Genomic DNA, 27,993 nt, shown 5'->3' with positions numbered 1-27,993 from the left:
AACACAAAAAGACAGACTATCTGAACCAAAGTTTTATTTAATTAATCGCATAGAAAAATTCAACACAGACGACAACAGTCTTCAGTTCTGTACAGCAGTGTTTACCAAAAAAACAAATAACGGTAAAAGGTTGCAAACGTAAGGCACTGAATCTCTAGAGTTGATTAAATGTGACGGGAGAACGAAAAATAAACCCGATGAAGAAGAAAAAAATGAGACAAATGCATAAAAAGGAAACCAGCAGCAACGAGACAGACCATTAAAAAAACAAACGCTGAAGATATAAAGTCCACACGGCTTCTATCGTCTCATAAAGCCCTTCTCAAATTAAGATTTTACAATCATAGACCTCAGTTCTGTCCTCGCAGTGCAAACAGAAGAGCTCAGAGTGTATTTTTGCTGAAATACGTTTAAATGTCTAAAGATTTACCGACATGCGAAGCGTTCGAGGGACGCTAGAGAATCTGAAATTTGACGTCCGATTAAAGAAATTGTTCTACTTTTATTGGAAAATATTGTAAGATGAGAAGATGGATTCCATTCATGTTGGTACAGTGTTTGTAACGCTGTAGCTAGAAGATGATTAACTTAGCTTAGCATAAGGACTGGTCTTTATGCTAAGCTAAGCTAATTGGCTAATAGCTGTAGCGTCATGTAGAGCATCCAGGCATGAGAGCGATGAATAAATGTTATCACCTAACTCTCAGCAGAGAGAAAATAAAAACATCACCTTCCAGTGTCCTCTCCTCTCATTGGCTGAGACAGCTGGTAGCCTCTCTCCCGGCCCCTCCCCCTGTGGGAGGGGCTAAACTGGATGTAGTTTAAGTCGTCTCCTCCGTGCCTCCTCCTGGCGCCCCCCCTCACTGGATCGTAGCCTCCCCTTCCTCTCCCTCCGCGGGGGGTCTTCCTGGACCCCCTGTGGTTCAAGGTGGTCGGTTTGAATACCGCCGCCTCGTCCCAGTCGTCCTCCGTGCTGCAGCCCACAGACAGGGACTCCAGGTAACCCACCTGGTTGGGCTCCGGGGGTCCCAGCTGGACGTACGCGTTGGTGGGATGATGATGATGATGAGGCGGTGGTCTCCGGTAGCCACGGTAACCGCGGGAGGGGTTGTTGTTGTCGGCGGAGACGGTCGTCTTGGAGATGACGTCATACGGTGATAGAGAGCTTCTGGGATTCATAGAGACGTCTTTGACATCAGGTTTTGAAACCAGTTTGATCTGAAAGGAAACATTTACTAATGTATTAATATACGACCACAAGGGTTTTACTACTAGTATTTCTATTAAAACACATGTTATTACTACTATCACTAAAGTGATGAATACACCATTAAACTGGGCGTGTTGTTGAATGGCGGGTCCACCAGCAGCACTGCTCTGGTCATACCGTCTCCCTGCTCCTTCTTGAGGGCTGATGGGAAAGACATGCTGGTTCCACCTGGTGGCAACAAAAAGTTAACAGCTTGAAATGTAAAGCCTTCATTACCCAGAAATCCTTTGTGCAATCAGCTTATAATTAGCAAACATAAACACACTTAGGTTGATTTATTGTGAGTATTTATTTCAACACTTTAATTAGGACTCGTATGATAAAATCTGTCAACGTACCAAAACCAGGAACCACCACTGCTCTGTTGTTAGCATTAGCCACGTTAGCGGGCCCGTGCCCGGGCATTGGGTCCCCGTTGTTGGGCTGACGCTGCTCCATCGACGCTTGACTCACCTGGAGCTCTTCAGGGGGGGCCGATGAAGACTGGTACCCAATTGAGTACTGAGGGTACCCCAGGTGTCCCTGGCCTTGACCCGGGTGGTAGCCCTGAGACAAGGGTGGGGGGGTACCCCGATATGTTGAGCTAGCATTGGGATACCCAACCGAGTAGCTTGTGTTTCTGTGGGGGGGCATCTGTTGCTGCTGCCAGGACAACGAGGGGGAGGTAATCCTGTGGGGGGGTTGGGGCTGGGTGAAGGGGTACCCGACCTGGGTGAAGTGGGGGTCACTGGGATGGGGGGGCTCAGAAACCGGGGCTTGTTGTTGGTCGTACATGGACGCTGAAGTCGGCGGGTACGGGGGGTGTGGCTGGTACGCCTCCTGGTGCCTGGTGGGGGGGTAGTGGGGGAGGGTAGGGGAGGGGGAGCGGGAGGGGAGCTTGGGTTGCATGGTGTGGGTCTGCTGGAGGGGGAGGAGGTAGAGGTAGGGGGGGCACATGGGCATGGAGTAGGCCTGGAGAGAAGAGAGAGCAGGGGGGGTGTCAAATCATGAAGACATGAAGGCCGGGAGAAGACATGAAGGCAAAGACAGGCCAGAGTCCCTTTATGCTAAGCTAAGCTACGTGGCTTCATACAGACATGAAGGTATCGATCTTCTACTCCAACTCTTGAATAGAAGCTTGATGGAAGTTATATTATAATACTGATGTATTATAATATAACTTCCATCAAGCTTCTGTATGAAGCCACGTAGCTTAGCTTAGCATAAAGGGGGGAAACAGCTGGCCTGTCTTTGTGTAAAGGCAGCAGAGAATCGTTATTATTCATGATTCATGGTGGAAAAGGAACTCATGTTCAACTGTAAAATGTCCTTTAATGGAATTCTTATAACAATAGTTTGCTCTGTGCTCATGTTAAAAAACAAATGTTTTATGATCAGATTTATATTTTCTATATCAGTTGGGTTGAGTACTTTTTTTCTTACCTTGATGCCCAAGTTGAAGAAAAACTTCAAGATGTTGAGATCTGCAGAGAAAAACAAACAAACATCAAATATTAATATTATAACAACACATTATATTTAGGAAGCGCTGTAAGAAACCCATCAGGAGTTTTTAAATCAGCATTTATCACAGAAATGTCAACGATTAATCAATTAATCTGAAACAATTTCCTCAATTGTTTCAGATTTCATTCTTTTACATTTGAAGACTAAAAATGATTTGATTTGTCGATAATAAAACAATCATCAGTTTAAGAGTCTTCTTCATTTTTCCCAGCTCACCTTGCGGCAGGTCGTCCCCTGATTGGCTGGAGGAGAAGAGGGGAGTCGGAGCCACGTCCCCCGTCTCCCCCTGAGGGAACCCGGGGTAAAGGGGGTCCTGGTAGAGCTGGGACAGCTGGGACAGGGGGACGGCTACTGGGATGGACTGGAGGTGGGGGGGGTGAGGAGACAGGTGAGGAGGGGGAGGAGCTGACTGTAGCTGGGGGTGAGGAGGGGGAGGAGCTGACTGTAGCTGGGGATGAGGAGACGGGTGAGGAGGGGGGTAGACCATGGACTCGGGGTGAGGCGAGTCCTCCGTTTGATTCTGGGTGTTGGGATGGGAGGTGGAGAGAGAGAGGGAGGGATGGGGGACTTCAGAGAGGGACTGAGGTCGGTGGTGCTGCTGCCGGGCTTCACTCTGCATCTGGGGCATCTGGATGATGGCGGTTTGGTTCTCAGCTTGGGTTGATGAGGTCTGGGTTCGGGTCTGGGTCACTGAGATCTGGCTCTGGTTTTGGGGCATCGGAGGGAGGTTTTGGAAGGCCTGAGATGTAGTCAGAGGAGCTCCGACTTTTGGAGGATCTGAAGAGAGAGAAGAGGAGACATGAAGACCAGGAGACCAGGAGAGACATGAAGACAGCGGTGCTCTGGTGGTTAATCTTCATCATCTCTCTACTATCAGCTTTCAAATAAAAAGGCGTAAAAATACCTTTTAAAATATTCCTGAAGTGGACTAAATATGCTTGAAATGAACTATTTCAACACCAATAAAGAAGGTTCCTTACTTTGTGCAGAAGGGGGCGGAGCCTCACGGACTTGAGCAGCCTGGTGGATTAGAGATGAGGAGAAGGAGGAGGGTGGACTGGGGGAGTGGGGGAGAGAGGAGACAGGAGGGGAGGAACGGGGGAGGGAGGAGGAGGGAGGGAGGAAGCCCTGAGCGGCGGCGGCAGAGGGAGCGATTGGGGCGATGAAAGTGGGAGGAGGCAGCGCCAAGGACGGAGGAGGCGAGGAGGACAGCTTGGGAGGAAGCGAGAGGGGAGGAGACGACGAGCAGGAAGCAGCAGCGAGAGCAGGGGGGAGGAAGGGGACGGAGGGAGGCACGGTGCCGCCCGCTACCGGAGGTTTGATGCTCGGGGGGCCAGCAGGAGGAAGAGGAGGAGCTAAAGCAGCAGCAGCAGGAGGAAGAGGAGGAGCTAAAGCAGCAGCAGCAGCAGGAGGAAGAGGAGGAGCTAAAGCGTAACACTGTGTGTTCGATTTAGCTGAATTAGAGTCGGCGCTTGCAGACGGAGCAGCAGGAGGTTTGGCTGCAGGGAGGGAGGGGTTGGGGGGTGTAGTAGTACTCTGAGTAGTACTAGTACTCTGAGTAGTACTAGGAGTAGTACTAGGAGTAGTACTTGTAGCAGCAGCAGTGGATGCAAGAGGAGGGGTGGAGGATTTGAGTCTTTCTCCAGCAGAAGGAGACGGCGCTCCGACGTCTTCAACTGGACTTTTCTATAAAAGAGAGATTAGTGTTGAGCTGCATGAATTAAATATATTACATGAAAGATTCCCATCGGGAAGTCGATAATAGTCGTATTTTTACTTTCATTAGTGTCATCTTTAGTGGGTATTTGTAGAAAACATGCAGTTTAAATCAGGTTTATTTAAATACTTGCTTTGACTCAAATAAATCTTGTCATTAGTAGTTTTAACGATGTATTATAATCTATTTTAAGTTTCTTTTGAACACGTTTTGATCACCGGGTTACTTAATAAGAAACAAACTCACCGCCTTGGTTCCTTGGCATCGTCTCTTGTCTCCTCCCTTCCTCCTCCCTCCATCGATCTGAACCCCACCCTGAGTCAGAGGAGCGAAACAAAGAAACGTGAGACGAACAAACATCCAAAATATATTTTTAAGAGGACAAAAACAAAGATTTACTTCCTGTTCGGCTTGTTAAACAGAGAAATAAAGAAATTAACCCTCTGAACCCCAAAACCCACCGGTGGGATGTAAAAGCATCTTTTCTTTAAACAAATCAAAGGGTTACATAATATGTTGTTGTAAGCAGGTGAGTGTCTTCATGTAGGTCCTCAGGTTGAGTGACGGTAGATTAATGTGGACTCACCCCGAGGGCGGGGAAGCTGTTCTCGTCTCTGAGCTGAATCTCCACCAACGCCACGTTCCTCTCCTCCTCCACTTTGGCCGAACGCTGCTTGTCCGTCAGACCGAAGGGAGGATCCATCGAGCTCAAAGACTTCCTAAAAATAAATAACACTTGCATTCTCTCTAGTGTCCACCAGGGGGCGACTCCTCTGGTTGTATAGAAGTCTGAGAAAATGACTCTACTTCTCTCTTGATTTATTACCTCAGTAAACATTGTAAACATGAGTTTATGGTCTCAATCTCTAGTTTCAAGTCTTCTTCAATACAGCATGATGTTCATTTAGTACATTATGGTCCATTTAGAGTCAAACAGACCATAAAGCAGGGGATGCTTTAGGGCGGGGCTACACAGTGATTGACAGGTCTCTACCAGAGACGTATACAGCGTCTCTACACTCCTCAGTCTAAACATGGTCACCTCCTGTTCTGAACCCTCCTTTAGACTCTGTTGGACCAGCAGTAGATGTACTTAAATCCTCTCCACACACACACACACACACACACACACACACACACACACACACACACACACACACACACACACACACACACACACACACACACACACACACACACACACACACACACACACACACACACACACACACACACACACCTGGAGACCTTGGACCCCCCCTGCTCCTCTACGGTGGTCTGCGGGGGCCATGAGTGCTGCTTTAGCATACGCCCACTGGAGCCCGGGGCTGTTGCCTGGGAAACGGAGGAGGAAGATGCTGCTGCGATGTTCTTCCCTCTGCCTCTTCCTTTACCCCTCTCCTCCCACTCTGAGAGGGAACAAAGGATCATTAGTCAGTTTACTTTAAGAGTTTATATGACAGACAGACAGAGTGTGTGTTCATATGTGTCTGTCTCACCTCCGTTGAGCCTCTTGTCTCTGTTGACCACTGTACTCCAGCTGCTCTCATCGTTCTGAGGACGGAGACTCCACAGAGGAACCTGTCTGCAGACAGGAAGTACTGCACTTAAGTACACATTTGAGGTACTTGTACTTTACTGGAGACATTTATTTTCATGCCACTTTGTATTTTTACTAGTGCTGGGCAAGTTAACGTGTTATTATCGCGTTAACGCATTAATTAATTAACGCCGACAATTATTTTATCGAACGATAACGCATTTTTTAAATTTATTATTATTAATTTTTTTTATTTTTATTGAAAGACAAGAGACAATAAATAGACATAACAACAAGAGGATGACAAGAACAGTGGGATAAAAGCCAGCAAACATCCTATAGTCAGTTGTGTATGTATGTGTGTGTGAACGTGTGTGTGAACGTCCTAGAGCCTTTTGAGATGAAAAAAAAAAATAATAATACTAATAATAATTAAAAAACAACAAGAAAACAAAAAAAAAAACAGGCAAGTATTTTTTATTTATTATTATTGTAACAGACTGTCTCATGTTTATCGTTTTGTATTGGAGATGATATGTCCCTTCAGGGTTGCCGTAGAGAAAAGGCGACTTCCGCGTCTGCTGACGGTAAAGTCAGCAGACACTCAGATCTCCGTGGTCAACTCAGCAGACACTTACATGTTAGTGCACCTATATGCTGAAATTCACGGTAAAAGCATTTAAACGGCACAGATCGGGAGCGAGCGAAGGACTTTGAAAGTTAGCGGAAAGATTAACGTGAGACAACATCCGGTTTCTTCAGACGAACATCCGGTTTTCAGAATAAGATGCCAACAAAGTATGAATTATATTCACATTAAGTATAAAACATGCTACCTGCATCTCGTGAACCAAATGATGAGGGTTCCGGGACAAGAGGATGTCAAATGTGTACATATTGTAAAGCCCTCTGAGGCAAATTTGTAATTTGTGATTTTGCGCTATACAAAAATAAATTTAATTGAATTGAAATGTTATTGCACTTTTGTTCATATAGCAGTACTTTTAAAATAAAAATGCGCAATACACTACTTTTGAATTCATTATTGAACTTTGCCATAACAATGCGATTAATCGCAAAAAAAAAATCGCGATTAAATATTTTAATCGTTGCCCAGCACTAATTTTTACCCAACATATTAAATAAATAATACATAAATACAGCTCAAACTAATCAGTCAGTCATTTATCATGTAAATACATTTGCTGGTTCATTATGTTAATTTATCAGTGATAATGTTAAAATATTAGTAATGTTAATAAAGTTAATGTATTAGTAATATATTTGAGGATGTACTTCGCTGTATTCTCATTATTTTTACAAATAAACAATCAATTGATTAATGGAGAAAATAATCAGCAGATTAATCATAATGAAAATAATCACATTGAATACTTTAACTACATTTTACTGATTATACTGACACTTTTACTGTAACAGAGTATTTCCAGTGTGGTATTAGTACTTGTACTGCAGTAAAGGGTCTGAATACTACAGTATAGTACATGTGTTGTTAGTGTGACTTACTTCCTGGTTGCCAGTTCTTCTAAATAAACGCTCACTGGCCCGTTGTTGGGAGAAACCTCCTTGATGGTGGCGCTGTAGCTCCGCCCCTCGAGACGAACCTACAGGCGATACACACACGTATATGTAAACACGTATATTTATGTACACAAGTAGAGTGAGACCCTGAACTCGTCCCACTCACCTGACAGCGGTCTCCTACAGTGAACTGCATCCCAGCAGCGATGCAATAATCCATCTTCTGTTGTGCTGAAAGAAAAACACAACCCAGTTATTGTTAAAACAGAAACCAGTTATTGTTAAAACAGAAACCAGTTATTGTTAAAACACAAACCAGTTATTGTTAAAACACAAACCAGTTATTGTTAAAACACAAACCAGTCATTGTTAAAACACAAACCAGTCATTGTTAAAACACAAACCAGTTATTGTTAAAACACAAACCAGTCATTGTTAAAACACAAACCAGTTATTGTTAAAACACAAACCAGTTATTGTTAAAACACAAACCAGTCATTGTTAAAACACAAACCAGTTATTGTTAAAACACAAACCAGTTATTGTTAAAACACAACCCAGTCATTGTTAAAACACAAACCAGTCATTGTTAAAACACAACCCAGTCATTGTTAAAACACAACCCAGTCATTGTTAAAACACAAACCAGTTATTGTTAAAACACAAACCAGTCATTGTTAAAACACAACCCAGTCATTGTTAAAACACAAACCAGTTATTGTTAAAACACAAACCAGTCATTGTTAAAACACAACCCAGTCATTGTTAAAACACAACCCAGTTATTGTTAAAACACAACCCAGTCATTGTTAAAACACAACCCAGTCATTGTTAAAACACAACCCAGTTATTGTTAAAACACAACCCAGTCATTGTTAAAACACAAACCAGTTATTGTTAAAACACAAACCAGTCATTGTTAAAACACAACCCAGTCATTGTTAAAACACAAACCAGTCATTGTTAAAACATAACCCAGTTATTGTTAAAACACAACCCAGTCATTGTTAAAACACAACCCAGTTATTGTTAAAACATAACCCAGTTATTGTTAAAACACAAACCAGTCATTGTTAAAACATAACCCAGTTATTGTTAAAACACAACCCAGTCATTGTTAAAACATAACCCAGTTATTGTTAAAACACAAACCAGTCATTGTTAAAACATAACCCAGTTATTGTTAAAACACAAACCAGTCATTGTTAAAACATAACCCAGTCATTGTTAAAACACAACCCAGTCATTGTTAAAACACAAACCAGTTATTGTTAAAACACAAACCAGTCATTGTTAAAACACAACCCAGTCATTGTTAAAACACAAACCAGTCATTGTTAAAACACAAACCAGTCATTGTTAAAACACAAACCAGTCATTGTTAAAACACAAACCAGTTATTGTTAAAACACAAACCAGTTATTGTTAAAACACAAACCAGTCATTGTTAAAACACAACCCAGTCATTGTTAAAACACAACCCAGTCATTGTTAAAACACAAACCAGTCATTGTTAAAACACAAACCAGTTATTGTTAAAACACAAACCAGTTATTGTTAAAACACAAACCAGTTGTTAGTTTTTCATTCCTACTATATTTATCATACTCATACGGTATTTCATATTCTACATTATACTGAACTTATATAGTAATTATTATAGCACATCTTGTGAAAATGATATATATATAAAAAAATACAATATAAGGTGAAATGTAGTATATTATTAATATAGTGTGAAGTATAGGAATATGACAGACTATTAGTTCATATTAGTACGAGTATATCATAATAAATATAGATATGTAAAATAAGACAAATATTTAATTTAGTAATGTAATAAAACAGTATGACATAAATAAATGAACAAATATCAATTAGGTAAATAGTATAACATAAATATTAAATAAATAATCATAGATATAACACTATCATACTATATTACGTTAATATTATTATGGTTCACATAATGTCCCTCTTGCTTTTAAATATGTTATAATTTCTTTTCTTTCTTTTTGTATTTATTTTATAAAGGTTAATAAAGGTTTTTCTTATATTCTCTGTCTTTAAACTGCGTATTTGAGGAGATGAGTTTGGATCGATACATTTTATAGACTTATTAATTAATTAATTTGTTTCAGCAGAACTTTTAGTTTCGATAAAGATGATTAATTTGTTATCGTCACCTCTCTTGGACTTGTGCCAGACGTCGTACTCAACGTTTCTGAACAGAGTCGGGTTCAGTGAACGCCTCACCCTCTCAGGCAGGAGACGGCCACGCCCACGACCCTGAGAGAGAGAGAGACAGACAGAGACAGAGCGACAGACAGAGAGACAGTTATTCACTATAAGGTTTTTAAAGTAGAGGTGTGTGTAGGGTTAGGGTTAATGTTTTACCCTCTGGTTGTATCTTGTAGTCGTCGTGCTCGTTCCATTTTCTACCCTGAATCATGAAAAAAACACATCATGAGTATTCAGATAAACGTACTAATACTACACTGAAATACTCACGTAAAAGTGGTGTTTTCCAAACCTCACTGAAGTACTAATATGTATAATCAGCTGGAGTATCGATCAATAAGTATTTTCTCAGTGTGTGGAAGTGACTGAGATCAATACTAAATGTGTCAGAAACATCAGGCTGGACTTAATGTATAACTTTCTTACCTTTAAAACTAAATGCAACTAATAAATACATAAAATTACTGAATAATTATCTATCAAAATAATAAATTGTTCACCAACAATGTTGCAAAACATCTTCACTATAATTTAATCTCACATATTTTTAATGACGCAATAAAATAGTTAAAAAACAAACAGTAGTATAAGTATATAATGTATGTAGTATAAGTATATAGTATAAGTACATAATGTATGTAGTATATTGTCACCAATATCTAATATGAATGCCTTAGATTCTGTTCGTTGTATCAGTTTCATGTGGCAACAAAGTAACAAATCAATTATATTTAAATGTAACAAATACATTGATACACAGTTACTGAATTGTTATCAATTAAAATAATAAATGAAGAAAAAAACCTTCAAAATGAATATGAATTACAATTGAAGTGTAAGGATTTTTAATGCAGCAAAACAGGAGTAAAAAGCCAAGTACACAAAGTATAAAGTATATCCTCACTGCTAGCTGTTAGTAACTAATCAATAACCTACCAGAGCGGCTCTCCAGCGTCCAGGTCCGAGTCGTCGCTGCTGACGCAGACGTTCATGCTGTCGTCACTCAGCAGGTCGGCCGGTCGGCTCATCCGCTGACACGAACCCAGAGAGGACCGGTCCACTTGGAACACATCGTCGTACAGAAGCTCGTACAAGATGGCTGACGGAGAAGACACGCGGTTAGTTTATGGTTCATGTCGGGAGTTTACACAGGACGATTTGTTTTTAGAGGCTCTAGAAACTAGACGTCTTAAAAATCCACGAACGAATCTGAAGTCAAACACTCACACTGACAGAGAGCGGCTCCTTTAATGTGGCTGACGGGATAAACGCTGTCGTAGTGATTCCCGTTCAGGAAACACAACCGCACCTGAGAGAGAAACAATAAAGACTAATGTTCAGTTTCTGTTCATTTACTAAATCACCTTATTAGAAATGATCAATTCAAAAGTGTCCAAACTCTTAAATATATAACATCTCTTATCTATAAATTATAATCCTCAAAGAGCTGAATGTATAATCTTCATAATGATGGAATTTATTGCAGCTGAACTAATAAACTGACCGACGGAGGAAACATTAAAGTGTGTCTTCTTCTTCTTCTTCTTACCTTGTCTTTGAAGTTGTTGTCTGTGATGTTGACGGCCGGTTTTCCGGCTTCCTGGAAGATCAGAAAGTCTCTCCTACAGAACGACAAACACAAATAAACACTTTAAACTCAATAAATATGAAGGAATAAAGACACGGATTCTTCATCAAACTCTCGATGTAGATCCACTTTTCCTTCACAAAGATAAACAACGTTAGATACTTAAAAGTAGCAGCCATCGCGTCGTAGGTTTTTATTACAAATAACCATCTTCTGTTTGTTTGCAGAGTACAGAAACATTTAAAAAAAATTATTTCCAAGAACGAAGTCAAACTTTATTCTGTAAAACATCCGACTTTCAGTCGACTTCCTGTTTCACGTGGAAATACGTCAAACCACCACAGAAGAAGAAGAGTCTTACTTGTACATGACGGCCAGCGCGTTGATCTCCACCTCTCCCACCCACTGCTGTAAACACAGAGCGCAGCGCTAACGTCACTTTAATGATAATAGAGTTCTGAGTTCTTCATGGAATACTTCATTTATTAATGAGGACGTCTGTGACGGTTCTGTGTTACCTGAGGGTCTTGAAGCTTGAAGAGATAATCCTCAAAGTCTCCTTCAATAAACTGAAACACAACAGACGTCATGAGTATCATCAATAAAACAATATGCAACGTCACTTTGAATCTTCAAACGGTAAAGAAAAAAGTGATAAATAAATCAGATTTTTTTGTTTTTGCCTTTACTTGCTTTATTAATTTACTGCGTGATTTTTAATTGTTTAATTGTTTTTAAGTGGACCCTAAAAACATACTACGGACCACTTGGTGGAAGCAAATAAAAAAATGTATATTTTTCTCCTCAAATATTTACTAAAAACTTCAGTTTCAGGAAATTATTCAGACTTATTTTAATGACTTGTTTCAAAAACGTAGGAAAGAATTTAACAAAAATTAAAGAGTCAGAAAGTATTTAGAGACGAAATAACACATTGTTGGTTTTGGTCTTTTTAAGGGATTTGTTGACATAAATAAATATAAAATAACAGCAGAATGATAATTTATATGATAAAGTAAATCAATAACCTGCTGCTGAATTACTTTATTTACTTATTGCTCTGATTTATCTGTTGACGAAAATGACGACAGTTTTATGTAAATGATTAGAGAAAATATTTAAATTCTCTGAAGTTTAGCCGTAAACGTCCATGTTTGGTGTGAAAGAAGGAGAAATTAATATAATACGAGAGGAAGTAAAAAGACTTAAATGCATTGCAGATCACAAACCTTCGTTGCCTGTGAGTCACACCCTCTCAGATCTACTGAAGCTCACAGACCGGCTCTAAAACATGCTGAACTACATTCTGGGAGATGTAGTCAGGCCCTGCTGGAGGGCGAGGTGAGGCTCTGATTTTATATCTGTCCTAAAACTAAAAGACTCAAACTTTTCAACCTCAGCTATGAAACAAATGCAGATAAACTGTCGACTCTCAGCTACACGTCACTGAAAAACATTTAGTATCGATGTTTTGTTAAAATAAAAGTATATAAAATACCTTTAGGGTTGTAAATATTAAATATTGTCCGAATAGATTCATCTCAATGTCTTGTTTTGTTTCATAAAATATCAGAAAAGTTCAAAAAAGGTCTTTTATAAATTTCTTAAAAATCAAATGACTACTTTTGATTTAAAACCGTGTAAAACTCAAAGATTTTCTATTAATTACAACTACTTTAATGTTTTATATTTTAAAAAGGACCAGTTTTATTTAATCAACATTTTGCTTTTTAAACTTGTTCTCTGCCACATAACATATGAGAGGCTGTGAGTACATTACAGTGTGTGCGCTTCATATTTTGACAAAATACCACCTGATCCACTTCAGACTAAATAAAAACAATAATTATTTCATTAATATAAACACTCACACGCCTCTCTGATCCTAAATAAAGCTGCTTTATTAATATAGGAGGAGGTATTAGTGTATAAACACTGTTCTGGTGTCAGTAGTGAACTTGCAGCCTCATATAGATTATATATATATATATATACATATATAAATAAACTGTATTGATATAGGGGGAGGTTTTAGTGAACTTACAGCCTCATAACTCTCTCGGTTCTCCTTCAGGAACTCCACACACTTAGCTCTAACTTTAGTATGAAGACTTTGGCAATGCAGCACCTAGACAATAAAGCACAACAGTTAATAACCGTTAATATTCAAACACAACATGTTAAATGTATCATTTATATGTATAGTTTGTTTTAAAAACTTGAGCCCTTAACTACTGTATCTGTGTTTCATTCAGAACTCCATTAAAACGCTGCTGATTTAAGAGTATCAACGTGTTGAAGTTTATAAATGTTTACTTTTATCTCTTGAGCTCAGCTGACAGCCTTCCTACTAATGCTAGCTTTCATTCGGCTAACATTACAACACACTTGTTAGCTCACACGAGCACAACAAACGGACCAAGCCCACGTTTGTTTGTTGTAAACTAGATTTTTTTCTACCAGTTGTAACACTTCACCTGCTCCGCGACAGCTCTGAACAAGCACGAGCCGTCTTTGGCGATCTTCTTCCGATGCAGACCGAGCGACTTCAGGTAGTCGTCCATTAGTTTCTCTGCCCCCTTTTCCTCGGTACTTTTCACGCTTCCGCCGCCGCCGCCGTCCATTGCTAGCCGCTGGAGCTAGCAATGCTAGCGTTAGCTGCTGAAGTAACGCTACCTGGTTGTTTTTAAAGCTCTAAATCTTTTAGATGTCCCCGGCTACAAGTTTTAATATCGATGCCGATTATATTTAAACATCTTCATCTAACGCGGGTCGAAGGAAAAAATGTCGGCGTCTTGTTTCGTTTCCTAGGAAGAAGCCCTGAAGAAGGAGCTCCCGACTGTGTGAAAGTGAAAGTAGGACAGTCAACTATAGCTCGCAGTTAGCACGCGAGCTAACAAGCTAGCGACACGCCCCTTCCTTCTTCTTCGGCGTCAAGTTTAGGCGGAGCGCGTCATAGCACTTCCTGTTGTTCAACAAAGTAAAAGCCTTAATACAATTTAAATTAAAAAAGCTGCAGGTAACTTTTATTTTCACGTTGATTCATAAACCTCAGAATAAACACTGGACACATTTTAATGTAGAGTAGTTATTATTATTATTATTTTTATTATAAATATAATTTTTATTATAAATATTATTTTTATTTGTATTATTAATAATATAATTGTTGACTATAATAATTTATATTATTATTTTATTATTATTATTTAATATAATCCCTCAGTGTTAAATGATTATATTACAAGTAAAAGTCATGTATTCAAGATTTAAAGCAAAAGTAATTGTAATGGTAGTAATTTAATTATGTCCTTATTTAAACATTTCCATAAAGAATACACACATATGTAAATACATATATAACAACAAGGCATTCTATTAAAGGGAAAACAAAACATATTCACAGAACAGATGTCAGCTGAACTTTAATCTTATGATACCTATATACTATATTCTATATACTATATATATATATATATATAATTTACTATATTGTAAAAGCAACCTTTCACTACTGGTTTAAGCTAAAACAAAAACAAAGTGTTTCATAGACAATAATAATCATACCTCAGTTTTATTATATTTAATTGCGACCTTAATTTTAACACAAGTTAAGCCCTTTGAAATGTACAAAAGTATCAGCATCGAGATTCTAATAATTGATGTATTAATATATATTTATATATCAATAATGTATTCGTTAATTGTATTTTATATCTGAGTAACTAAAGCTGCAAAATAAATGTAGTTAAGTAAAATAGTACAATGGCGTTTTCCAAAATGTATTGGAGTAAAAGAAACAAAAATTAATTAATTAAGTACAAGTACTGCAAAATTGTACTTATGTATACCACAATTTATTGTAAAAAAAAAAAACACACCTCCAGAATAAAATACAATTACTGTTCAAGACTGAATATACTAAAATCATTTCCATAATGAAATACAATTACTTTTTTCGTTTAATACAAATCACAGCGTTGTGTTCTTCTGTCACATTTTTCAAAATAAAACCCTCCCTGTCAGAATCACGGCAGACCCCCGGCGTTTTCCTATCAAAATAAAAGCCTTGCCTACATGTATCACGTCATAGACGAACATTAGAATAAAGACTTAAAAAAATAACTCATATTGATTGATTCATTGATATGTGTGTATGTGTGTGTGTGTGTGTGCGTGCGTGCGTGTGTGTGTGTGTGATGAAGTCGCAGACTGTCATCACGTGCTAGGGAAAGAAAAATCCCGCGAAAATCCCGAGCTCCACGTGGTGGATCAGAGTGTGGGAAACACCGCAGGACTCCGCCCACTGAGGGGCTTCATCACATCAAGCTGCGCGAGGTTAGAGGAACCGGAAATAGCACCTCGTAAAAAAAATGCAGAAGAAGAAGAGAAATTGAAAAGAAATGTGGTACTTTGGTATTTAATTCAATCAGATTAAATGCGTAATACATTTTCCAAAAATACATTATAAATAATTATTCATCCTGGACCGTCTCCAACTTTAGCTTCTAAAATACATTTAATAATACTATTTTAGAAGAAGAAAAAATATATAAATATTTATAAATATAAAAATTAACTTTTTACTTTTTTTTCTGCAAGGAGTACTTTTTAGATTTACTTTGTTTCCTTTCTCTTCCATCAATCCTTCTTCGGAGCTTCCTCCCTCCTCTCCTCCCTCCATCTCGTCCTGTCACACAACACTTATTGATTTCCAGTCCTACAGAGGTCTAAGAGGCAGAGAGAGAGACAGAGAGAGAGAGTAAGACGGAGAGTGAGACAGAGAGAGAGAGAGAGATACAGAGAGACAGACAGAGAGAGAGAGAGAGAGAGAGAGAGAGAGATTGGGTGTTGGCTAACACTAATGTATCTAAACCTCCACCAGCAGGGGGCGCCATATATCTAACTGAGCTTTGTTAGATTGGTCCAGCATTAAATATCTCAACAACTACTCGATGGATTGCCATGAAATTTGGTTCAGACATTCGTGTTCCCCAGAGGATGAATCTTACCGACTTTGGAAGGGAAGGACTAGTTTGGGAAATAGACCTAAACTTTTTGGCTTTCTTGCTGATCTTGTTCAATTTTATATATCGCTCTCTACTGTCTGTTCGATAATTAAAATGCTACAGCCAGCAGCTGGTTAGCCTAGCTTAGCATAAGGACTAGAAGCAGTGAAAACAGTGAACCTGGCTGTTTCTAAAGGTAAGAAAATCCACCAATCAGCCCCTTTAAAGCTCACTGATAAACACGTTGTATCTATATATATAGTTTGTGTAATTTAAGTGTTTACTTCTTCCTCCTTTATAATACGTATTTGTTTAGCATATAGTTACAATTGTCTATGTATATGTTTACTGTATGTCTTATTGGTTTTAATTGTTTTCTTTTCTTTTCGTTGTTACGTTTTTGGAAGAAAATCTGGTTGTGGTTTCCGGCTAGCTGTTTCCTTCTGTTTCCAGTCCTTATGCTAAACTAAGCTTAGCTTTCGATTCTACCATACAAACATGTGGTGTTAATCTGAACTTCATCATTTTATAATTGTTTTTGTACATGTACAAAGCATGTATGGAGATTTATACATATATATTTTTGTTTATATATATATATATATATACATAAATATATTGAACATTCAGCTCACTGTCCCTTTAACTGAACGTCTTTTCTCTGTGTTGTCCTTCAGGCCTCGACCTTTTGACCAGGAGAAGAAAGAAAGTGATTGTCTCCTCTCCCCTCTTCTCCTCCCTCCCTTCTCTCCTCTCCTCTCCCCTCCTCTCCTCCCTCCCTTCTCTCCTCCTCCCCTCTCCTCCCTCCTCCTGTCCTCCCTCCTCTCCTCCCTCCATCCCCTCCTCCTCCCTCCCTTCTCTCCTCTCCTCTCCTCTCCCGTCCTCTCCTCCCGCCCCCCTCCTCCTCCCCTCTAATACCATTTACAAACATCTAATACTGACCTTAATGGCGTGCATGTGTGTTTTCACGCTGCGTGATGATTCGCTGACATGCAGACCTCCTGCTTGCCGCCATGGAGACCTACAACATGCGAAGTAACCGTGGTAACCACCAGAGGAGGGGGGGTGGTACCCATGGCGATTGACACTCATCCTCCCACTCGTTCGGTGACCTTCATCCAGGATTCATCCTCTGAAACGACACTCTGGTTGTTTCTGAAGCTAATGCTATCTAAAGCTAGTGATTCTGTGTTTTTATACATTATTGTACAACGTCATAGTATTAAATGGTAGTACAAGTGAGTAATACTGCGAGTATTCTTCTCACAGTGAGTCAGATCTTTTTTTGGCACCTTTAACGTGATCTTACACAATGTGAGTAAAGACGTGTGAGTCAGATTGAATCAAACTTTATTGATCATCGCAGCAGCAAACAGTAACAGGATACATTGTAAAAAGTAGAACATGAGACGATCTGATGATCAATGATGGAGTTGTTGTTGTTTATTTCATGCGTCTGTGTGGAAATAAAACTTTAAAAAAATGTAAATAACGAGCAGGCAGAAATCAGCTCTCAGCACCGTTGATTGGAGAAACATTTTCAAAATAAAACAACGCGGCTGCTCTCTGTGTGTGTGGGAGTTTTACTTTGAAAGGCGTTTGATTTCGCCCCATAACTCTTCAACAGACCACGATAAGAACGATTTTATTAAACGTTTATTTGTTATCATGTGCAAATTGGTTTTACAAGGCAGTTTGAATTCACCCTTTTTAGTGAGGAAGCTAGCCAAGGAAGCTAATGGAGAATTAACAATAAGCTGCTAATAATAAATCACTATATATATACATATATATATATATATATATATGTATATATATATCACATTTAAAATCAAACAATACGAGTAATAAATACAGAAAAATATTTAAAAATCTGACTTATTTTCGCTGTGTTGTTTTGTGTTTCATTTTGAAAACTGTAAATAAAATGTAAAAAATACACTATTGATTAGATCATATTTAAACTATTATTGACAGTTTGTCTTCTTCTACTACTGAATGTGCAGCAGAGGTAGAAGCACACACAAAAAGAAAAAACTTTTAAAGAGCAACGTCACGCCCTCTTTTTTGACCTCTCGTGGCTGAACTTCTTCAACTGGCTGCAGTGATGTCACAGTGTACTCCTGTACGCTGTGACATCACCGTGAGAGAAGCGGGGTAAAACCAGAGAGGGCAGCAACGGCCTTGTGAGGCGTTTGATGCACATTTAATGCTGGGGAAAAAAGACACTTTACATGCCACAGATGAAAAATAATCTAATTAATGTGCATAATTCAATAAATTGTGCTCCAGATTTCACACTATTAAGATCCCACAGGTCGAAGGCAAAGCTGCCCCTTCAAAATAAAGCGTTTCCCACAAAAACTCTTTTAAAAAAAACACTTTTTAGGTTTTTAGGTGATGTATCGTGCTATTATAAGAAAGTAATACACAAACTAATAAAACATTAATAATTAAATTAGTCTTGTGGCAGATTGAAAGTGCAAAAAATGTGTTTTCTGCTCTCAACAAAAACGCAAAGAAAAGTATAATATGATATTAAATCCAGAGCATGAATTACTGAATTGTGCACACTAATTATTCTGTGTAGTATAATAAATAATACTCATTAAAATGTGTATTTTTGACACAGCGGTTGACGAGCAGAGGGTCGTTTCTTTGATAAAATAACCTGTGAAAAAAAGACTTAAATATTCTAAAATGACTCTTTTTCTTCTTCTTTTTTCTCCGACTCAGCTAAACTACATATAGTGCAACTTTAAATTAAGACATTTCTAGACTCTCGTGAGCTCCATGTTGTTATGCGTAAACACAAATACATCAATACACAACACAAATATTAGAAATATCATCACGTCCTCCAGAAACCTTCAAAATAAAACCTCAGAGACAAAAGATTGATTAACTTAATATTAATCATGTGCTGATTTAAAATAATTCAACAAGGAACTGATTTTAAACGATTATTATCAAAGCCAAACTTCAGTGTTTCCGGCTTCTCAAATGTGAATAATTGCTTATTTTCTGAGTCTTCTAAGATATTAAAATTAATATATATATAAAAAAGCAATTTTAAGATTTATTTCTGACGTTCATGTTCCCCAGAGGATGAACCCCGCTGACCCTCTGAGTCTTTAGTAAAATGTGTGTTTGTAGTGTTTCTGGAGGACGAGAGAGAGAGACAGGCAGTAAATATGTCACAGGGTTAAATAGATCAGTGACTATATGACAGCAGGCAGCGATGCAGATAAAACCACGAGCAGGACGATAAAAAGGGATTTCAAAACGTTCCTTATCTGAGTGTTCGGTGCTGATTGACATTCTCATACATTAGAGAGCTGAGTGGACAGAGAGGAGGATACATTACAGAGCTTTACATCCATAGCTTCAGAAGTCCAGAGGATGGGGGAGGAGTTGAGGAAAGGAGAGTAGAGAGGGAAGGAAGAGAGCAGAAGAGGAGAGAAGGAACATGGTAAAAATAAGAGGATGGACAGAAGAGGAGAGGATACATTACAGAGCTTTACATCCATAGCTTTAGAAGTCCAGAGGATGGGGGGGGGGGGGGAGAGGGAGGGAGGGGAGGAGGAGGAGGGGAAGGGGGAAGTAGGAGATAAGGAAAGGAGAGGAGAGAGAGACGGGCAGAGGAGAGGAATAGATGAGAAAAAAGAAAAAAAGCATTTACAAAGGAGTTGTCAGACCAAGGTAACCGAGGAAGGAGTGTTTGGTGGAGGAAGACGAGGAGGAGGAAGAGGAGGAGGAGGAGGAAGGAGAGCGAGGCTTCAGAGAGATGAGCGTCGTGATGGGGAGGAGAGGAGACAAATCCCTCCATCCTGCCCGGTCAGAGAGCGAGGGATGAAGAGGAGGAAGTGAGGAGGAGGAGGAACAGGAGGAGGCAGAGCCTGCAGCGGTGCGTGTGTTGGTGGGCGTGTGCAGCCTCTGGACATGTGTGTGTGAGCGCTGATTGTCTCCGTGCACGTAGGAGGTGTGCGTGTGCACGTCTGCGGGGTGCTTGACCTTACAGTGGAGGCGCAGACTGTCCCTCCTCTTGGCGCTGTAGGGACACAGCTCACAGGTGAACGGGCGCTCTCCTGTGTGCACGCGCACGTGCTCCACCAGCTTATTGGCCGTCCGGGTCAGGTGTCCGCAGCGGTCGCACCGGTACTGGTTGCCCTGGCGATGACCCTGGAAGTGAACCAGCAGCTCCTGTTGCCCTGGAAACGACCTCTGGCAGATGCGGCAGCGGTGCTCCGAGGAGGAGCCCCCCCCCTCCTGGTGGGTTACCACGGCAACTGACGGGGAGCCGATGCTGGAGGAGGAGGGAGAGGTGACGGGGCACCTGGGAGGAGAGGGGGGGGGGTTAATGATACGCACACACACACACACACACACACACACAAACACACTCACACACACGTACATATGTACACACACACATATATATACACAGACAGACACACACACTCACACAGACACCTACACACACAAACCTAAACACACACAAACACACACACCTACACACGACTACACACACACACCTACACGCACACAAACACACACACATATACACCTACACTCACACACACACCTACACTCACACACACACCTACACACACACACACGCACACACACTCACACACACCTACATACACACACACACCTACACACACACACACTCACATACCTACACACACCTACACACCCACACACGCACACACCTACACACTCACACAAACACACACAGCCTCACACACACACACACACATCTACACTTACACACACACACATCTACACTCACACCCACACACACACTCACACACACACCTCATCTCTCCGTCGGCTCCCGTGCTCCCCCGTACGTGCGTGTTGGCGTGAGCCCTCATCTCTGCCTCCTGATTGGTCGAGTGGTCGCACACGCAGCAGTGCAGCGAGAAGGAGCCGCGCTCCCATTGGCGGTGGTCCGTCATGTGACTCTGGAAGAGGCCGCGGCCGTCCGTCTCGAAGCCACACACGTGACACCTGGAGGGTCGGTTAGCTTAGCTTAGCATAAAGACTGGAAACAGTCAGTCAAAATAAACCTTAATTTAAAGCCAGACTAAAAAGGTATTTCACAATAAATAATTGTGTATATGAGTATTGTGTATTCAAAGTGTGTGAGTGTTCTTCTATCTCTGTGAGGACATATCCAGTATGTCACTGAGGGTCCTCACAGGTATAGCAGAACACACCTGTGTGTTTCCTTACCTGTAGAAATAAGAGCAACAGGTGGTTTGATCTCTGCTGAGGCTGGTTTTGGTTTCTGTGAGAACAAAACAATAAAGTTTATGAGTAATCATGAGATGTATTTGTCTCCTAATGGAGAGTCCCTCTGGAAGGTATTATTGGTAAACTCCTCAGTTCACTTCAGTTCGTTCTTTATTATCAACACAAAGGGTAATCTGGTGGCAGCATGACTCCACAACACACACACAAACTGTGCAGGGAAGTCATTAGAAAGAGATAATAACAATGATTAAACACTGAAGGGTGATTTAGTCACCTCAGCAGGTTTAAAGAGGAGCTCAGAGACATGAAGGAGGAAACCAAGGAGAGAGGAGAGGAGAAGAGGAGAGAGGGGACAAGAAGAGGACAGGAGGAGAGGAGGGATAGAAGAGGAAGAGACAAGGAGAGGAGAGGAGAGGTGGAGAGAGGGGAGGAGGAAGGAGGAAGGAGGGGAGACAAGGAGATGAGAGAGGTGAGGTAAACTCAGAGGTTCAGTGTTGGTGTCCTTTAATCCCTCCGCTCTGACTGACAGAGCATATTACACTGAGGCTGACGAGCAAACGTGGAAAGTCTGTGTGTGTGTGTGTGTGTGTGTGTGTTACCATGAGGAGGTTCTTGGGAGCTCAAGAGAGGCGAGGAGCGGAGTGTGTCCACATTCACCTTCAGGACAGGACTGTAGAAAAGGGAAAACACACACACACACACACACACATAAACACTTAGTCAAAACAAAGCAGGTCAGAGGTCAAATAGTCCCCGTGACATCACCGATGGACGACAGGAAGTGAAGCGTCACCTGCTCCTGATGGGCGGAGTCGACCTCTCGTCCGGCCGACTGTTGGATTTACTGACTCTCTCTGCAGGAAGGAGAACGTTTAATTATATATCTTATGCTTGTAAGTACAAGTTTGTATGCAGCTGGTTTATTTACTGTATGTATGAAATATGTAACATGAATGTGTATTTTATTTATTTTCTGGTATTTAATCAGCATCGAAATACACTTAAAGTACCTGAAGTGCTCATTATGCAGATTGAAATTCAGCTTTTTGAAATTGCAAATCAAGAACTTTCATATTTTAATTTCAAAGTGGTGAATTGAGAAACGAATACATTCAGATTCATGTTTAAATTTTAAATATGAATTATTTAGTGGCTGTTTAAATCTCAGTAGTAGTGCAGTACTGTAGTAAATGTACATCATTAAGAGTACAGGTACAGCAGTAGTATAAAGTGTTTCTACCTGAGAGCTGGTGCAGCAGCGTGGACGCCAGGTTCACCGACATGTCCTGCCACAGCACGGCTCTGAGGCACTGGTCGGCCATCTTGGCTCCGGGGGAGAACTGGTCCTCCATCTTGGCTCCGAAGAAGAGCTGCTCTTCCGCCTTCACTCCTGAGAAAACGCCGTCTGTCACCACGGCCCCGGGAAGAAGCCGGTTCTCCATTTTGGTTCCGAAGAGAAGCTGGTTCTCCATCTTGGCTCCTGAAGCAAACTGGTCCTCTATCTTGAATCCAGAGAGGAACTTGTTGCTCATCTTGGCGGCGGAGAAAGGCCGCTCTGCAATTTTGGCTTTAAAGAGAAGCTGGTCCGCCATCTTGGTCCCAGAGACGCCACGATCCTCCATTTTCACCCTGAACTGTAACGTGTTGGCTCCGGATACGACGCCATGTGCCGTCTTTGATCCAGGCTGGCAGCCTCCGGTGTAAAACGTGTCTTCTATCTTAAGGCCATGCAGACGCTGGTCCGCCATCTTGGCTCCAGGGTGCAGCTGCTCCGCCACCTTTTTGCCACGGAGACCCTGGTCTTCTGTTTTAATGCTGAAGACGTGGTGGCTCGCCATCTTTAGGGAAGGTGAGGGTATCTCTTTTGGGATTGGTCGATCCTGGACGAGGTCAGAGGCAACCATTGTGTCGACTTCCATTGGCTCTTCTTCTTCTTTGACCCTCACCACATGGCTGTTCACTTCCTGACGCTCTGTGATTGGCGGGAAATCTGTCAGTGTGCTTATTGAGCTGCCATTAAACATGTATACAAACTTCCTCTGATTGGATGGATGGGTGGATGGATGGATGGTTGGGTGGATGGTTGGATGAAAGGATGGATGGTTGGTTGGATGATGGAAGGATGGATGGATGGATGGAAGGATGGTTGGTTGGTTGGTTGGTTGGTTGGTTGGATGGATGGATGGATGGATGGTTGGTTGGATGGATGGATGGATGGATGGTTGGTTGGATGGATGGATGGATGGTTGGTTGGTTGGATGATGGAAGGATGGTTGGTTGGTTGGATGGAAGGATGGATGGTTGGTTGGATGGATGGGTGTATGAAAGGATGGATGGATGGATGGAAGGATGGTTGGTTGGTTGGTTGGATGGATGATGGAAGGATGGTTGGTTGGTTGGATGATGGAAGGATGGTTGGTTGGTTGGATGGAAGGATGGATGGTTGGTTGGATGGATGGGTGGATGAAAGGATGGATGGATGGTTGGTTGGATGGAGGGATGGATGGAAGGATGGTTGGATGGATGAAAGGAAGGATGGACTGATGGTTGGTTGGTTGGTTGGATGAAAGGAAGGATGGACTGATGGTTGGTTGGATGGATGGATGGTTGGTTGGTTGATTGATTGGTTGGTTGACTGGATGAAAGGATGGATGGATGGATGGTTGGTTGGATGGTTGGATGGATGATGGATGGACTGATGGATGGATGATGGATGGATGGACTGATGGATGGACTGATGGAATGGGTGGATGATGGATGGATGGATAAAAGGAAGGATGGGTGGATATACATACACACACACGCACACACAGCTGTACCTGCCAGTTTCCTCAGCAGGTCCGAGGCCAGTGTGTCGGTGGCAGCGTTGCCGTCGGGTGTATGTGAGAGCGATGGCGGCTCAGGACTGGCCCCGGGGCCGTCCGGAGAGAGGGCGAGGCCCGGCTCGTCCTGCTGCCCGCCGCGCACCTCCGGCAGGGCCTCGCGCATCAGAGGCTCCGCCTCCGCTAGCCTCCCAGGATGCATCTGGGCCTTCTGGGTCGCCTCTGAAGAGACAGAGAGGGATGGAAGAAGGGCGTTGACTGTAAATAGAATTACAGCAGAGTTCACATTACAGCCTGATGATTGCACTCAACTCACCAAGAGAGAATAGCTTTCACACTACAAGGCCAACAGTACGTGGACATAAGGAACTATAAGGATCCCAAACCAGGAAGTAAAAAGAACACAGCTGTCCACATATTACTATCAAGGATTTAAGTTTGATCAATCAATTATATGTTCAAATTTCAGTTTACTGATTGATTAATCGGCTACAGTGCTGTAGTACTAACATGTATTTGTTTACATATGTGTGTGTGTGTGTGTGTACAGGTGTTACCTGACAGCCTGATGAGGAGGTCGGACGCCATCTTGGTGCCGACATCCGGGCTGAAGAGAGAGGTGGCTGCTGGGAAGGGACTCGAACCTGCGGCATGCACGGCGTCCTGCGTCTCACTCAGCGAGCGAGCGCCATCGCCGGCTGTGTGTGTCTTTGTGCATTGTGCGTTTGCAGGGTGTGTGTGTCGTTTGGCTGCATCAGAGGGAGGCTGCAACACACTCGACCCACGCTTCATTTTCCAGAGTGTGTGTGTGTGTGTGTCAAAAGAGAGGGAGTCAAAACTCAGAAGAGAGGAGGGCAAGAGAGAAGGAAGAGGAGGAAGAAGAGGAGGAAGGCAGTGTTGCTAAAATAAGACGACTGTGTTTTTTAACATATGGAAGTGAAGAGCGCATGATAGAGAGAAGAGGAGAGAGAGAGAGAGAGAAAACGAGGGAGGATTTACAGTTGCTGCCTCTCATTGACCTGAAAGAGAGCGAAAGATGGAGAGAGAGAGAGAGAGGAGGGGAAGGAGAGGAAGGAGGAGAGAGGAGGAGGATGAATGGCGAGGGAGGACAGAAGAGGAGGGAGAGATAAAGGGAGGAGAAGAAGAAAAGTAATATGAACAAAGTGAATCTGTGAATGAATAAATTATTGGATGGATAAGACCCGATAATCAGGGGATAAATCACCACCATGGAAACGGACCCCTGCTGTGTCGACTCCTGACCTTCCCACCAACAAACAATCATCAGCTATGATCAATAATCATCAGTAATGATGATCAATAACCATCAATAACCATCAATAACCATCAATAATCATCAATAATCATCAGTAATGATGATCAATAACCATCAATAACCATCAATAATCATCAGTAATGATGATCAATAACCATCAATAACCATCATTAATCATCAATAATCATCAGTAATGATGATCAATAACCATCAATAACCATCATTAATCATCAATAACCATCAATAATCATCAGTAATGATGATCAATAACCATCAATAACCATCATTAATCATTAATAATCATCAGTAATGATGATCAATAACCATCAATAACCATCAATGACCATCATTAATCATCAATAATCATCAGTAATGATGATCAATAACCATCAATAACTATCAATAATCATCAATAACCATCAATAACCATCAATAACCATCAATAATCATCAATAACCATCAATAATCATCAGTAATGGTGATCAATAACCGTCAATAACCATCAATAACCATCAATAATCATCAGTAATGATGATCAATAACCGTCAATAACCATCAATAACCATCAATAATCATCAATAATCATCAGTAATGATGATCAATAACCATCAATAACCATCAATAACCATCAATAATCATCAGTAATGATGATCAATAACCGTCAATAACCATCAATAACCATCAATAATCATCAATAATCATCAGTAATGATGATCAATAACCATCAATAACCATCAATAATCTGCCGCCATGCTGTTGCATTCGTCACTTTTTGCACCTTGATAAATTAAAAATAAAATAGAATTTGTTTTTCCATCTTCAGTACTAATATGTATACATATTTTATATATATAATATATTATAATAATATAATATAATATATTATAATAATATAATAATATATTTATATATGTATATAATTCCACATAACACCTCCAAAGAAAAAAATATAGAATAAAATTATTTAATATATTTATGCATAAAATAAATGTGAATGAATATAAAATTAAATATTTTAATTATATTTTAAACAATACGGTAAAATTGTTTTCATAGAATATAAAACAAAAAATGAATTGTAAAAAATATATAATTATTAATTATTTAGTCTCGTGCTGTTAGATTGGGACAGTCAAATATTAAACAATAAAAGGATAAAATACATATTAAAAATGAAAAATTAAATGAAATAAAATAATAAATAAAATAAAATATGGAAATGTCAAAATATATAAAATAATATAAATTTAAATATTTTTGTATTAACTTAAAATACAATTAAAATAATAAGTTACACCTTTAAATTAAATAATGTATTTTAAATGAATGTAACCGGCAGCCTGTTCATCGCCCCGGTAACCGTTACCCTCGTCGACCCCGTTTCGTTCAGCCTCCTGTCTCTAGGCGACACGGTACGGGGCTGCCGCCGCCACCGCATCCGCATGCGCATGCGCCACAGGGGAGCGAAAATGACCGGGCACCAGTTTCTCCATAACACCCCGTCGGTGTCGGTCGGTCGGTGTCAAAGCCCCCCGGAGCCCCGGAGCCGTTAGCTACAGTTACATCTCTCCAACATGGCTGAACGGCACCTCAAGACTACCCCGAACCACCGAGTCACAAACTCATCTCCCGGTGTGGGCTGTCACGTGTACCGATTATTACCGATTATTTAGTAGAAGAAGAAAAAATGTAAACGATTTTTTTTTTTTCAGTTACCGGGAACGAGGGCAGGTGTCACGAGCCCAGCAGTTACCCCCCTCCCTCGCTCTCTCTCGCGCTCTCCTGCAACATGGCTGAACGGTAACCCGACCTCATAAGACCTCAAAAGTCATTTCCACGGGTCAGCTAGCATCGATAACCGGCCGTTGCTAGCACGGGGCTGACATATCTCTCATCTTTATCCTCCGTGACTTACCGGTACCGGGAGGGCAGGTGGTGGAGGAGGAGGTGGTGGTGCAGTCCGGGGCATAGCCTATATATAGACTATTATAGATCTCCTCCATGGTGAAATCACCCCTTCCTCTTCTTCTTCTTGTCTTGTCACATTATCACACTCGCTTTCTTCACGGTTTGAGGAGATGATCCGTTTCTTTTTCCCCGAGCCCGAGGATGACGGGTCGGTCACCGAGCACAGGGCAGATGGAGGTTTCCGCCTCCTCTCTCTCTCTCTCTCTCTTTCTCTTTCTGTGTGTCTGTGTGTGTGTGTGTGTGTGTGTGTGT

General features: G+C 41.0%; 2 protein-coding genes and 1 long non-coding RNA gene across 4 annotated transcripts; 1 reads left to right on the top strand and 2 right to left on the bottom strand.

Annotated features, from left to right (window-relative positions):
- Positions 1-17: 17 nt before the first annotated feature.
- Positions 18-14,297, bottom strand: otud4 (OTU deubiquitinase 4). Of its 2 annotated transcripts, none has more exons than XM_076092310.1 (21): positions 13,882-14,296; positions 13,449-13,532; positions 11,923-11,973; positions 11,766-11,812; positions 11,366-11,438; positions 11,044-11,125; positions 10,753-10,915; positions 9,973-10,018; positions 9,762-9,864; positions 7,742-7,806; positions 7,561-7,658; positions 5,993-6,078; positions 5,734-5,902; positions 5,080-5,212; positions 4,740-4,808; positions 3,757-4,462; positions 2,993-3,553; positions 2,693-2,733; positions 1,609-2,221; positions 1,329-1,438; positions 18-1,218 (listed from the first exon to the last, which is right to left on the bottom strand). In XM_076092310.1, exons 1-21 carry the CDS (start codon positions 14,026-14,028, stop codon positions 727-729), a joined length of 3,939 nt encoding a protein of 1,312 aa, XP_075948425.1. In that variant the 5' UTR covers positions 14,029-14,296; the 3' UTR covers positions 18-726. The 2 variants fall into 2 exon arrangements, with proteins under 2 accessions (XP_075948425.1, XP_075948427.1); XM_076092312.1 differs by having other exon boundaries at positions 1,063-1,218; positions 1,388-1,438; positions 13,882-14,297.
- LOC142950730 (uncharacterized) lies at positions 13,803-17,978 on the top strand. The gene is made up of 2 exons (XR_012954493.1): positions 13,803-15,742; positions 17,091-17,978. It is a non-coding gene; the product is annotated as an uncharacterized LOC142950730 (long non-coding RNA).
- LOC142950727 (uncharacterized) lies at positions 17,747-27,993 on the bottom strand. Its single transcript, XM_076092313.1, has 9 exons — positions 27,689-27,993; positions 25,055-25,516; positions 24,495-24,719; positions 22,916-24,310; positions 22,469-22,529; positions 22,275-22,345; positions 21,655-21,709; positions 21,235-21,429; positions 17,747-20,749 (listed from the first exon to the last, which is right to left on the bottom strand). The coding sequence occupies exons 2-9, from the start codon at positions 25,287-25,289 to the stop codon at positions 20,092-20,094; spliced, it is 2,895 nt and encodes a 964-aa protein (XP_075948428.1). The 5' UTR covers positions 25,290-25,516; positions 27,689-27,993; the 3' UTR covers positions 17,747-20,091.

The sequence above is a fragment of the Anarhichas minor genome, unplaced genomic scaffold, assembly GCF_050575085.1.
Source record: "Anarhichas minor isolate MPS153535 unplaced genomic scaffold, ASM5057508v1 ptg000016l, whole genome shotgun sequence".
NCBI lineage: Eukaryota > Metazoa > Chordata > Actinopteri > Perciformes > Anarhichadidae > Anarhichas > Anarhichas minor.
Note: the sequence above shows the minus strand (reverse complement) of the source record. Positions and strands in the feature narration are given on the sequence as shown.

What these genes read in the sequence shown, in the direction of transcription:
- otud4 (XM_076092310.1), bottom strand. Translation starts at nt 14,028, where the DNA reads ATGGACGGCGGCGGCGGCGGAAGCGTGAAAAGTACCGAGGAAAAGGGG. An exon ending in ACAACAACTTCAAAGACAAG is followed by an intron (nt 11,126 to 11,365) that starts GTAAGAAGAAGA and finishes TTTCTCTCTCAG; the next exon opens with GTGCGGTTGTGTTTCCTGAA. An exon ending in GAAGAACTGGCAACCAGGAA is followed by an intron (nt 6,079 to 7,560) that starts GTAAGTCACACT and finishes TCCTGTCTGCAG; the next exon opens with ACAGGTTCCTCTGTGGAGTC.
- LOC142950727 (XM_076092313.1), bottom strand. Translation starts at nt 25,289, where the DNA reads ATGAAGCGTGGGTCGAGTGTGTTGCAGCCTCCCTCTGATGCAGCCAAA. An exon ending in CCTCCTCATCAGGCTGTCAG is followed by an intron (nt 24,720 to 25,054) that starts GTAACACCTGTA and finishes CTGTCTCTTCAG; the next exon opens with AGGCGACCCAGAAGGCCCAG. An exon ending in CCTGCTGAGGAAACTGGCAG is followed by an intron (nt 24,311 to 24,494) that starts GTACAGCTGTGT and finishes CCTTTCATCCAG; the next exon opens with TCAACCAACCAATCAATCAA.